We start from the raw sequence: 13424 nt of genomic DNA on the forward strand, positions 1-13424 counted from the left end.
TTCGTATGAGTTTATATTTGAAAGTTGTATTTTAAATTGTGCATGCTGCAAACAGATATAATACCTGAAAGTAGTTATGTAACAATATATGTACCTACGCTGTAATTACATAGACATTATTACACATTGTAATAATGTCTAAGTATTGCTGCTAAAGTGGCTATTCAACCTAGTAGTCCTTTCACCTATCCACTAAGATACTGGCAACAAAGACAGGAAGCTATTCAATATTATGTTCTTTATTCTGTAAACCCAGAGCAAACAGGGTCTAATTAAAAAGTGCTGTGAGACATTGCCGTATCAGCAGTTCATCAGCACAGAAAGCTGATACATATTTACATAGCATAGCTTTTTTGACTTGTATTAGACCTAGAGTCTTGAAACCTTCACAACTTCAGTTTAATTTATTTGTATTTATTTGTATTGTAATGACCCGGCTGGGTCATAAAAGGAAAAGAGACGGACTCCAGGTGTGCAGGTTAGAACACAGGTTTATTCCTAAACTGGGCTATTGTTGTGGCCACAGCCCACGCCGCTAAATACCGAACGTACACAATTACACCATGTCGGGTTGAGGGTCACCCCCATAAGAACAGATCAAGGCCCGAACAGAAAAGAGAGAGAGAGATGAGACAGCAATCCCTATTTATGCATTTCCAAATCCCGCGGGATTACCCATCATACCCCCCACCCTTTCCCTCTGTCCTGACACATTCAACCCCTGCTAGTAGCCATGAGAACCATAACACACCCACGAACACAGAACACAATACCGGGTCGTTACATAGCCCCCCCCTTTCTAAACCCTAGCCCCTAGGGTTACACAACAAAATCCTTAAAACGACCCGGAGGTCGCATCAGTCTCTTGGGCCTCCCCGTGGCTCTCACCGGTGAACCCCCAGAACACTCATCTGCCCCAACGTCATTTCCAGCGCCCTCTGAAGAAGCAGCCCCCATCCCAGGCTCAGGTTGCGCTAGAGTCTCCTCGTTAGACTGTTCCCGTGGGCTCACATCAGAGACCTCACTCCCATTTCCTACCGTTTTCCTCCCTCTGTAGGGTGCTAATCGGTCCCGGTGGACCACCACCTTCCTGCTCCGTGGGGGGACCTCCACCCGGTACGTCACCTCCCCCACTCTATCACCAGACACGGCCCCACCCATGCACTGTCCAGCTTTGGGCACCGCCCCTTCTTGCGCGTGGGGTTGTGAAGCCACACACATTCTCCCGCTCCAAAGTGCCTCCCCCTAGCGCGCGAGTCGTAGTGGCGCTTTTGGCGGACCCCTGCGTTCTCGAGTTGCTCTCTTGCGAAGGTGTGAGCCGCTTCTAACCGGTTCTGCAGACGACACACATAGTTCGGGCCAGGCAAAACCCCGTCGTCATTATCAGGAGGGTGACCAAACGTCAGTTCGGCTGGGGTGCGCAACTCACGACCTAACATTAGTAGCGCTGGGGAGCACGCAGTCGATTCTTGAACAGCCGACCTACATGCCATAAGAATAAACGGTAAGTGGGTGTCCCAATCTCTCTGGTGTTTTGAGGTAACGATGGCCAACTGCTGTGCTAACGTTCTGTTAAATCTTTCCACCAGCCCATCACTCTGGGGGTGAAGTGGCGTAGTGCGCGTCTTCTCCGCGCCTAACCGTCTACACAACTCTGAGAACACCCGTGACTCTAAGTTTCTCCCCTGGTCGCTGTGAATAGACTGTGGCACCCCAAACCGACTGATTATTCCCCCCACCAACGCATCAGCTACTGTCGCTGCCTCCTGGTCTGGGAGAGCGTAAGCCTCCGGCCACTTGGTGAAGTAGTCCATAGCGGTTAGAATCCACCTGTTACCGCTGTCTGTGGTTGGAAACGGCCCCACTATGTCTACCCCCAGTCTCTCCATGGGCTCCCCTACTGGGAATTGTTGTAGGAGGGCGTGTGACTGACCTGGAGGTCCTTTTTTAGCAGCACACTCGTCGCACTGCCTACAAAAGTCCTCAACATCCCTCCTGTGCCTGGCCCAATAGAAGCCTTTACGCACGCGCTTTAACGTTTTGGAGACCCCAAAATGCCCTGCGCCAACTCCCCCGTGAAGCTGCTGTAACACGCTACCCTGCAGCCTTTTGGGCACCACTACCTGCCACGTAATTTCTCCAGTCGCTGGCTTTTTCCACCCCCTCTGGAGCACTCCCTCAGCCACTCTAAGGACTGTGAATTTAGCCCACAGCCCCTTGGTGACTGGTGATAGAGGGGCTACTTCCCCCCACGGCGGTCGTCTTCTCTCTTCCACCCACCGCAGCACAGGACGCAGCTCTGCGTCCTCCTCCTGGCGACGCCTCCACTCCCCAACGTCCACAGCCTCAAGCTCCCGGCACTCTGTCACCCTCAGCTGACTCACCGTGGCGGTGACTCCCTCCTCCCTGCACAGTTCTCTCTCTCGCTCCACCCGTTTAGCGCAGTACCCACAGCCATGCTCAGCACACGGGCGGCGGGACAAGGCGTCTGCATTGCTGTGGCGAAGGCCGGCTCTGTGCTCCACCTGGAAGTCGTAGGGTTGCAGCTCCTCCAGCCAGCGGGCAATCTGACCCTCTGGCTCCTTGAAGGAGAGAAGCCACTGCAGGGCGGAGTGATCCGTCCGGACCACAAACGGCAGGCCCCCCAGGTAGTACTTGAAATGGCGTACTGCTGCCACGACAGCCAAAAGCTCTCTCCTTGTCACGCAGTAGCGTTTCTCTGCCTTATCAAAAGTTCTGCTGTAATAAGCTACTACGTGTTCCCCATCAGGACCACGCTGAGCCAGTACAGCCCCCAAACCCTCATTGCTTGCGTCGGTGTCCAGGATGAACGGACGGTTTGGGTCTGGTGAGGCCAGGACAGGAGCCTCCATCAGGGCACGTTTGAGGGCCTCAAACGCCCGCTGGTGCTCTTCGGTCCACTGAAAAACAGTGTCCTCCTTGAGAAGGTGGTTCAAAGGAGCCGCTACCCCCGCAAACCCCTTCACAAACCTACGATAGTAGGATGCCAGCCCCAGGAAGCTCTTAACCTCTTTTTTTCCCCCTGGAACTGGCCACCCCCTCACAGCCTCCACTTTGTCTGGCATCGTGCTGATGCCCTCACCACCCAGCTGATGCCCCAGGAACGCCACCTCCCTTTGCATGAAATGGCACTTTCCCGGATGTAATTTTAGCCCTGCCCCCGAGATCCTCTCCAACACTCGCCTAATTGCCCCCAGTGCCCCCTCAAACGATGTGCCGTGCACCAATATGTCGTCTAGGTACACAACACACTCGTCTCTCGGAACCCCCGCCAGCACTCTGTCCATGAGCCTCTCAAAGGTGGCAGGAGCATTACAGAGCCCGAAGCACAGCACCTTGAACTGCCAATGGCCCCTATCTGTGGAGAAGGCCGTTTTTTCACATGCCCCTGGCGAGAGGGGCACCTGCCAGTAGCCACTGCGCAGATCAAGGCAGGAGAACCACGAGGACCCTCTCACGTGGTCTAGCGACTCATCAATACTCGGTAGGGGATAAGAGTCTTTAGTGGTGATAGAATTTAGGCCCCTGTAGTCAACACAAAACCTAAGTTTACCCCCTTTCTTGGGCACCATGACGACCGGCGCGGACCATGGGCTATCTGATGGCTCAATGAAATCAGCCCGCAACATGTCAACAATAGCTGTGCCTGCTGCTTCCCTCCTGGCAAGGGGAATACGACGGGCCGAATTTTAATGGGTCGGGCATCCCCAGTGTCTATTTCGTGCTGAACTAGGTGCGTTTGTCCTACCTCATCTTCCCCCCAAGCGAAGCTATCTTTAAAGTCCAACAGCAGCTGCTTTAACTGTCTCTGTTGTCCCTCATCCAGACCCTGACAGTTCTTCAGCCACACAGCCTCAATGGCGTCTATCGCTTCCTCCTTCCCCCCGTCGGGCTGATGGGGTGAAGGAGCCAGTGTGTTTTGGGCTACTGAGCTGCCTGTGCTTGCACCATGATGGGGAGTGAAGGCCGTCGCCGCCGGAGACAGCTGCTGGAATGGCACAACGACCAAGGGAGCAGCCGGGATGACCGGTGGAGTTTCTGCCAGCTTGGAGGAAGACGGAGGGACAGCCCTGCCCCCTGCTGGCCCACCCGAAGTCGACATTCCCACTGTGGGCCCCCCCGACAGCCTCAAAGTGCCCGACGCTAAGTCCAACTGAGCCCCACAGTTTTTCAAAAAGTCCATTCCCAGTATACAGGGGTCCTGCACCGCTGCTACCCATGCCGGACACCCCACAGTTCTCCCCCCCACAGTCACAGATAGCTGACACTTCCCTAACATGGGGGCTAGCTCCCCCGTGACAGTCCGTAGCTGGACAAGGGTCGGCTCCACCCGCACACCAACAGGTAGCATGTCTGGTCTCACCAGGGTTACTGTAGAGCCCGTGTCGACCAGGGCCAAACATTCCACCCCCTCCACCTTGACGATGACATTACAGAAGTCCCCAACGGTGGTACGTCCCACCACAACTACCGGACTAGGAAACACGGCGGCAGCTACACCCTGGGGGAGCAGGTCCCCACCCCCTTGTCTGCGCTGCTGGGTACCTCTTTTGCTTACAGTGGGTTTGGGGGCGGGGGGGTGGGTCCGCGCTGCCCCCTGCGCGAGAACCCGCCGTCGTTTCCCTGGTGACGGGGTAATCTGCTACACTCCCGCTGAATGTGGCCAGGCTGGCCACAACCCCAGCATACAATAGGAGTTGAGCTGACACTGCGACGCTGCCTGGAGCCCCTCTCCATGACAAGCGAAGCAGTCTTGACTAGCCCGCACAACTCGTCGGCCCACTCTGGTTTCGTGACCCCTGGCACCCCAGCCACCGCTGCTCTCACCTCTGGTTGACTGGCGACTTCCACTCTCACTCCCTCACCCCAGATCAGCTCCCTCTTCCTGGCTATCTCCACTGCAGCCCGCAGAGATGGTGGGTCCGTCATCTGAACATGCTTACCCAGTTCGGTGGAAGAGAGCGCTCTAATAAAACTGTCCCGTGCCAGCTCGTCTTGCACCCCAATCGGCATAGTTGCATAAGCCCGCCTGGTCAGGCTCAGAATACCACTTGCCAACGCCTTTAATGATTCCCCCTGAAGTCTCTTTTTGTTACTCAGTTCAATCCGCAGCATGTTGGGCTGCGCGTCGCTGCCGAAACGGCCCCCCAATGCCTCCACTAGCGCACCGTAGTCGCCCCTCTCGTCCGGGGCTAGCGTTAACAGGCATTCCGACGCCTCCTCTGCCAGGCTCAGGGCAAGCTGTAACGCTTTCGTCTCGTCAGACCACCTCCCGGCTGCAGCCAACAACTCGAATTGAGTGAAAAAAACTTCCCATTTACCTTGTCCATTGAACTTTGGTAGTTTAGCCGCTACCGTGGCTAATGGCAATAGGCCGCCGCCATCTCTGTTTACATACGTAGGCCCCGCCATTTCCGCACCCGGTGACGTCGATATCCCCGTCGCCGTGACGTCTGCTCTCGAGCGGAGTGAAGGAAAACCCGCCAGTTCTGCCATCTTGCTGACTGACAATTTAACTCCCGCCATGTGGCTCTCCAGCTCATCTACGGCTGTCGCCGCCCGACCCTCCCGACCGGGTACCCCCGAGCCCACAACGGACACTTTGTCCGACTCTTCCTTAATTTTCTGCCTCGCCCCAAGCATCATGACCGTAGATGCGAGTTACGCTAAAGCCAACCTGGCCTATACTGAACAGCTAACTCGCCTAGTCTCGATCCCGTAGTTCGAAAGCACTTCTGACACCAATGTAATGACCCGGCTGGGTCATAAAAGGAAAAGAGACGGACTCCAGGTGTGCAGGTTAGAACACAGGTTTATTCCTAAACTGGGCTATTGTTGTGGCCACAGCCCACGCCGCTAAATACCGAACGTACACAATTACACCATGTCGGGTTGAGGGTCACCCCCATAAGAACAGATCAAGGCCCGAACAGAAAAGAGAGAGAGAGATGAGACAGCAATCCCTATTTATGCATTTCCAAATCCCGCGGGATTACCCATCATACCCCCCACCCTTTCCCTCTGTCCTGACACATTCAACCCCTGCTAGTAGCCATGAGAACCATAACACACCCACGAACACAGAACACAATACCGGGTCGTTACAGTATTATTTTACTGCTCAATGTTATTATTATGTCTTGGATAACCTTATCTACTTTTATGTATTGATTTATTTTTCATTCACTGCGTAGAACACCGGAGGAATTGTTACGAAATTATCACTGTGAATCATTGTAATGTTTATGTATCAATTAATCCCGTAAGGGATGGGTTGCCAACTGGCAATTTCACACAAAAATAAAATGTAATTCATTCATTCACTGAATATTGAGGGGAATGAATACTTTCAATGAATGTGAAAAAAACAAAATCGCCAAAAAATGAGATACAAGGTTTTTCCTGGACGCCGACGATATCGAAGAGAATAAGTCTCCACAGTGTTCGAGAAGAACGAGACAACAGTATCTCCCAGAAGAGCCTATCCCACACAGACAGTTCAATCTATTTTCTAGTTAACACTACATTGCATTTAATCATAAAGCCAAAATTCACAGGTTATATCAAAGGTCATTGCAAACAGATGAATCACATGACTGACTCATCTCGGTGATCTATATTACATGCAGTTATGTTAGCTACAAACAATAACTGTACAGTGTTAGTTGTAATCTACGTTGAACGGAACGGCAATTGTGATATCCAATTTCATGGCACTTGTATCAGTGTAAGGATATCTAGCCTTGCAATAAAAAAGTCCCTCCCTTTCTGAATGTTTGCCTCTAGTCTGGATGGCTGGAGTATTTAAAGGTTGTCCAAACCATCCCTCTGTCACACTCTCTCCCTCTAACTCTATGCTGAAATATATTGCTCTTCTCTTCCAAACTCCTTAGGTTGATAGAAGATGGCAACTGCCGGAAAAGTATGTATCTCTTTCTTCACCCCTCTCTTTTTCGAATACACATCTGTATATATATTTTTAGTAATATTTAACTGCAACTTTTATCACTTATTTATTTTGTATTTGGGTTCATGTACAGTACACATACAGTTGGCTTCCTACCAAATGATTGTTATTGAGAGATATGCATGTGTGAAGGTGTAATAATAGAGAATCCTCTGCATTTGAATTAGTTGATCAATCTTCTCTCTAACTGATATTGAACTGACATGTAATGATGCACAATCTGTGATTAAGTGTTTTGGTACGATTTGATTAAGGTTGATTGTGTACTTTAGAAAATGACAGTGAGTGGTGGCAGTAATGCAATTTTTGGATTATCCAAACTAATCAGATTGCTTTCAGTTACTTTTGCATTCATTTCCCCTTAAAAGGCATCAGAATAAGACAAAAAGGATCCATCAAACGCATTTGGTGTGTCATCATAGTGCTCTCTGATTTGTGGTGAGATTACTCAGGTGGAACAAACGTTTTTCAACGCTGAATTGAACGTCATTGTGAAAACTTCAGAAAAGTAATCCAAGAAGTAATCATCTAGTTTTTCAAAAGTAACTGTAATCAGATTACAATATAATGTTAAAAAAACGATTATTAACTTCCCAACCCTGGGCTTACTAAAGCTTTCTAGTAATTACTTTTCAAGTTCATCAGAGGTTTGTCCTGCAGAATAACAACCTATTGTTTGGAATAAATATCCTTTTGGAATTACACAATAACTGGAATGGTCTTGAAACCTGGCAACTGCGGTCACTCACTCACTCACTCACTCACTCACTCACTCACTCACTCACTCACTCACTCACTCACACATGCACACGCACACGCACACACACACTCACACACACACACACTGTAAACTCCATGCCTAATGTGAAGTATAATATGTTTTTGGGGGAGAGTCTCTCTGAAACTATCCAAATTGTTTTTGCACAACCATTGACTTTGGCAGAGAGTGCATCTGGGATAAAGCCAATGGACAAAAAGATAAATATTTATATAGGGTTTCAGTTGCTCTGTCACGTCCTGACCAGTAAAAAGGGTTATTTGTCATTGTAGTTTGGTCAGGGCGTGGCAGGGGGTGTTTGTTTTGTGTGTTTCTGTGTTTTTGGTTTGGGTTCTATGTTTTCTATTTCTATGTTTAAATCTATTTTTCTATTTCTATGTTGGGTTTTTGGTAGCACCTCCAATTAGAGGAAGCTGGTTGTCGTTGCCTCTAATTGGAGGCCATATTTAGTTGAGGTTTGTTTCATGTGTGTTTTGTGGGTGGTTATTTTCTGTATAGCCTGTGTGCCTTATGGAACTGTTTTTCGTCGTACGTTTAAGTGTTTTCATAAATAAATTAAGTATGAGCACTTTACCCGCTGCGCCTTGGTCTAATCCTTATGACGCCCGTGACATGCTCAACAGTTGAATGACTCAGATTGTACTGTAAACAATGACGTATATAAAGAGTGAAATGAAGCCCTTCGCAGAAATACACAACATAACCAAAAGTATGTGAACATCTGCTTGTCGAGCATCTCATTCCATTATCATGGGAATTAATATGAAGTTGGTCCCCCCTTTGCTGCTATAACAGCCTCCCCTCTTCTGGGAAGGCTTTCCACTAAATGTTGGAACATTGCTGCTGAGACTTGCTTCCATTCAACCACAAGAGCATTAGTGAGGTTGGGTACTGATGTTTGGCGATTAGGCCTGGCTCGCAGTCTGCGTTGTAATTCATCCCTAATGTGTACGATAGGTTGAGATCAGGGCTTTGTGGAAGCCATGAAGTTCTCCCACACCAATCTCGACAAACCATTTCTGTATGGACCTCGCTTTGTGCACGGGCATTGTCATTCTGAAACAGGAAAGGACCTTTCCCAAACTGTTGCCACAAAGTTGGAAGCACAGAATCGTCTAGAATGTCATTGTATGCTGTAGCATTAAGATTTCCCTTCACTGGAACAATGAGGCCTAGCCGAACCATCAAAAACAGCCCCAGACCATTATTCGTCCTCCACCAAACTTTACAGTTTGCATTATGCATTTGTGCAGGCAGCGTTCTTCTGGCATTTGCTAAACCCAGATTAGTCTGTTTCCACTGCGCTAGAGTCCAATGGTGGTGAGCTTGGCACTGTGCATGATCTTAGGCTTGTGTGAGGCTGCTCGGCCATGGAAACCCATTTCATGAAGCTCCCGATGAACAGTTCTTGTGCTGACTTTGCTTCCAGAGGCAGTTTGGAACTCGGGAGTGAGTGTTGCAACCAAGGACAGACAATTTTTACCTACTACGCGCTTTAGCACTCGGCGGTCCCGTTCTGTGAGCTTGTGTGGCCTACCACTTGTTAGATGTTTCCACTTCACAATAACAGCACTACAGCACTACAGTTGACTGGGGCAGCTCTAGTAGGGCAGAAATTTGATGAACTGACTTGTTGGAAAGGTGTCATCCTATGGCGGTGCCACATTGTAAGTCACTGAGCTCTTCAGTAAAGCCATTCTACTGCCAATGTTTGTCTATGGTGATTGCATGGCTGTGTGCTCGATTTTATACACCTGTCAGCAACGGGTGTGGCTGAAATAGCCAAATTCACTAATTTGAAGGGGTGTCCACATACTTTTGTATGTATAGTATATATGTGATTGGTCCTGTACAGTGGTGGAAAAATTACCCAATTGTCATACTTGAGTAAAAGTAAAGATACCTTAATAGAAAATGACTCAAGTAAAAGTAAAAGTCACCCATTAAAATAATACTTGGGTAAAAGTCTAAAAGTATTTGGTTTTAAATATACTTAAGTATCACAAGTAAATGTAATTGCTAAAATATACTTAAGTATCAAAAGTAAAAGTATAAATCACTTCAAATTTCTTATATTAAGCAAACCAGATGACATCATTTTCTTGTTTTTAATTTTTCATTCATAATTTACAAACTAAGCATGTGTGTTTAGTGAGTCTGCCATATCAGAGGCACGGGATGACCAGGGATGTTCTCTTGATAAGTGTGTGAATTGGACATTTTCCTGTCGTGCTAAGCATTCAAAATGTAACAAGTACTTTTGGGTGTCAGGGAAAATGTATGGAGTAAAAAGTACATTATTTCATTGAGGAATGTATTGAAGTAAAAGTAAAAGTTGTCAAGAAAAGAAATATTAATGTACAAAAAACGACTTGAGTAGTACTTGAAATAATTTTTACGTAAGTACTTTACACCACTGGACCTGTTTTGGGTCGTGTTGTGTTTTATAGGTGATTAAATGCCGCGCTGCAGTGGCATGGGAGCCAAGCAAACCCCTGGTGATGGAGGAAATTGAGGTGGCTCCTCCCCAGGCACATGAGATTCGCATCAAGGTGAGAGAGACTACAATTAATGCAAATACACACACAAGCTCTCATTTATGCAGTCCATAGAAGGCAATGATCAGGTGTTGATCATCGCCATTGATATTACCCTGGCCAAGTATGAGGGCACTGCTGAGGACACACACGCATACATGTATAAACATAACGTGCCATGGGTCCAGTACACATAAATACACATGAATACACATAACATGCCATGGGTCCAGTACACATAAATACACATGAATACACATAACATGCCATGGGTCCAGTACACATAAATACACATGAATACACATAACGTGCCATGGGTCCAGTACACATAAATAAACATGAGCATACAGAAACACTTCTGACACTCACATTAGCACATTTTCAGAGCACTTCTCAAAATTCGTACCTCTTTGTTTTTGTCCTGTTGAGTGCAGATAGTGGCCACGGGTGTGTGTCACACTGACCTGTACCACCTGTTTGAGGGGAAACACAAGGATGGCTTCCCTTGTGTCCTGGGTCACGAAGGGGCTGGGATTGTGGAGAGTGTGGGGTCTGAAGTCACCAAGTTCAATCCAGGTTGGAAATATAGCTAGTAAACCTGTATTTTCAAATTGGATACAAATAACAGCATGTACGAAAAAGCTGTGTACTCTGCCTGTCCTCCTGTTAGGTGATAAAGTCATCCCTCTGTTCATCTCCCAATGTGGCCAGTGCCGGTTCTGCAAGAGCCCAAAGACCAACCTGTGTGAGAAGGGCTGGTGAGGTCCCATTACTAGCCTAGTCTTCAGAAACTTTCACAATACCTTTTTTTAATATAACTTTTGTGTGTTATTCTTGCACTGAACATGAGCCAATCCCACCAGGGCCAGTGATAGGTATGATGTGATGTCAGAGTCAGACACCCGGTTCACCTGTAAGGGGAAGAAGGTGCTGCAGTTCATGGGGACCAGCACTTTCTCAGAATACACCGTGGTCAATGAAATCGCCGTGGCCAAGATCCACCCCTCAGCCCCTCTCGACAAGGTCTGTCTCCTTGGCTGTGGAGTCGCCACCGGATATGGCGCAGCCCTTAACACAGCCAAGGTGTGTTAATTGTAACTATCAGGTTTAATTGTGGTTATGTCTTTATATACTAAAGTGTGGATGCATTTCCCCCTAGGTGGAGCCAGGGTCTACATGTGCTGTGTTTGGCCTGGGAGCTGTTGGGTTGGCAGCGGTCATGGGTTGCAAAAACGCTGGGGCCAAGAGGATCATCGCCATTGATATTAACCCGACCAAATATGAGAAGGCCAAGGTCTTCGGTGCCACAGAGTTTGTCAACCCCAAGGACCACAACAAACCCATCAGTCAAGTGCTGTATGAGATGACCAATGGAGGAGTGGACTTTTCCCTGGAATGTGTGGGGAGTGTGGCCGTAATGGTGGGTTTAGATTGTGTGTTTGTATGATGTTGAGATAAGTGTATGCGTGTGATGTCTTGATTGAGTCAAGTGGTATTGATCTATAATTCTCTATCTATTCCTCTCTCTCTTTAGAGGAGTGCCTTGGAGTCGTGTGTTAAGGGATGGGGAGTAAGTGTGCTGGTCGGATGGACTGACATGGATGACTTTGCTGCCAGACCCATTCAGCTCATAGCTGGCCGCACCTGGAAAGGATCTCTGTTTGGAGGTGTGCCACCTATCAATCAACTGTCAAACACTATACATGTATTTGGGGGTGTGTGATTTATTTCTAAATGTGCGTCTCTGTGTGTGTGTGTCTCTGCCAGGCTTTAAGAGTAAGGATGGTGTGCCTAAGCTGGTGAATGAGTACCTGGAGAAGAAGGTGAAGCTGGATGAGTTTGTCACCCACAACATGACCCTGGCCCAGGTCAACGACGCCATCCAGCTCATGAAGACAGGAGACTGGTAACTTTCACCTTAGTACTGTTTGTCTCTGTGAGAAGTTTAATTTAATGTTCAGAAAAATAAATGCTTGTTTTCTTGTGTTCTCCTTGTTTTGCAGTATACGGTCAGTCCTGAGTGTGGCACTGCAGTAAGAGGGTCAACTCAACCCAGCCAATCACACTTATTTTTCCTGCTCAACCAATCAACGAGCAAAACTATACAAGATGGCTTGATAAACCAATGATTCACTATATCACAATATGTATTAGTGGGGTGAATACTCAATGGTATGTGCATACTGCAGGCTTGCTGCTAGTAACCATTGTAACATCAATGATAATCATGTTTTTATTTTGTTATGTTGCCTGGAAGCCAATTATGTTTCTGCTTTAGTCATTGTCAAGTGGGAGTAGGATAAAGTACAAAGAGATCTGGCTATCATGTCATGTATGTCAGTTTTGAATAAAACCATTCCCTACTTCTCAGTCTGTTGCTCAATCAATGCTAGGTCAATAGATTGGCGGTTATTAGTTATCCGATCTCATACCTTAGTTTGCGCATCTAAACATAAAGTCGCTGTGAGCGACGATAACTTATCAGTATGGTATCCGGGCCTTTCAATACCCTTTATCAGTGTAATGTCTGTGCTCAAACATTATTTATATTAATCTAGAAACAGAGTACATTTCCACACAAACGTGTTTCAACAACACTTACATGCTTCTCCAGGTTAGTCTGTTATGATACTTATTGTCAAGGAGTGACAGTTACCAAGTTGTTTCTTTTAGTTCTTTTTTAAACAGACTGTGTAGCCTAGTTATTCGGAATAACATTGTCTGGGATCAGCTTGCCCCTACACTTCATGATATTCTGCAGTTAGATAATTATAAATATATCTGAATGAAAGAGTACGATTGATTCTGGCATTATAAAGATATAACACATTGCTGCTATCAGAACTTTGAATAAAAACCCCAGAGTGATAAAGATGCAGTCATTGAAGTGACACAAATTGCCTGTATCAGACTCACACAGATGAAACGTGACAGAAGCAGCCTGGATCAAACACACAAACATCAAAGTGGTGAAGTGACACACCGCATGTGATCACAAGCATACTGCAGAGCGGCACACACTGACAGGGAATGGGAACCTGATCACATAGAAAATTAAAGCGAAATGTGTTTCAGAATACAACAAATAAAAAAAGTACAGGTCTGATAACAGGTAATAAAA

The 13424-nt window shown here is 47.3% G+C and overlaps 1 protein-coding gene across 1 annotated transcript; it reads left to right on the top strand.

The window, feature by feature from the left end:
- The first annotated feature begins 6830 nt into the window (after positions 1-6830).
- Positions 6831-12673, top strand: LOC115172476 (alcohol dehydrogenase 1). Its single transcript, XM_029729946.1, has 9 exons — positions 6831-6943; positions 10217-10318; positions 10738-10879; positions 10974-11061; positions 11167-11386; positions 11463-11723; positions 11838-11970; positions 12071-12209; positions 12307-12673. Exons 1-9 carry the CDS (start codon positions 6926-6928, stop codon positions 12338-12340), a joined length of 1137 nt encoding a protein of 378 aa, XP_029585806.1. The 5' UTR covers positions 6831-6925; the 3' UTR covers positions 12341-12673.
- Positions 12674-13424: the final 751 nt, after the last annotated feature.

This window comes from Salmo trutta, chromosome 33 (assembly GCF_901001165.1).
Source record: "Salmo trutta chromosome 33, fSalTru1.1, whole genome shotgun sequence".
Taxonomy (NCBI): Eukaryota; Metazoa; Chordata; class Actinopteri; order Salmoniformes; family Salmonidae; genus Salmo; species Salmo trutta.

Coding starts and splice junctions, on each gene's coding strand:
- LOC115172476 (XM_029729946.1), top strand. Junction 11,387..11,462: donor CAGCCCTTAACACAGCCAAG/GTGTGTTAATTG, acceptor ATTTCCCCCTAG/GTGGAGCCAGGGTCTACATG. Junction 11,971..12,070: donor GAAAGGATCTCTGTTTGGAG/GTGTGCCACCTA, acceptor TGTCTCTGCCAG/GCTTTAAGAGTAAGGATGGT.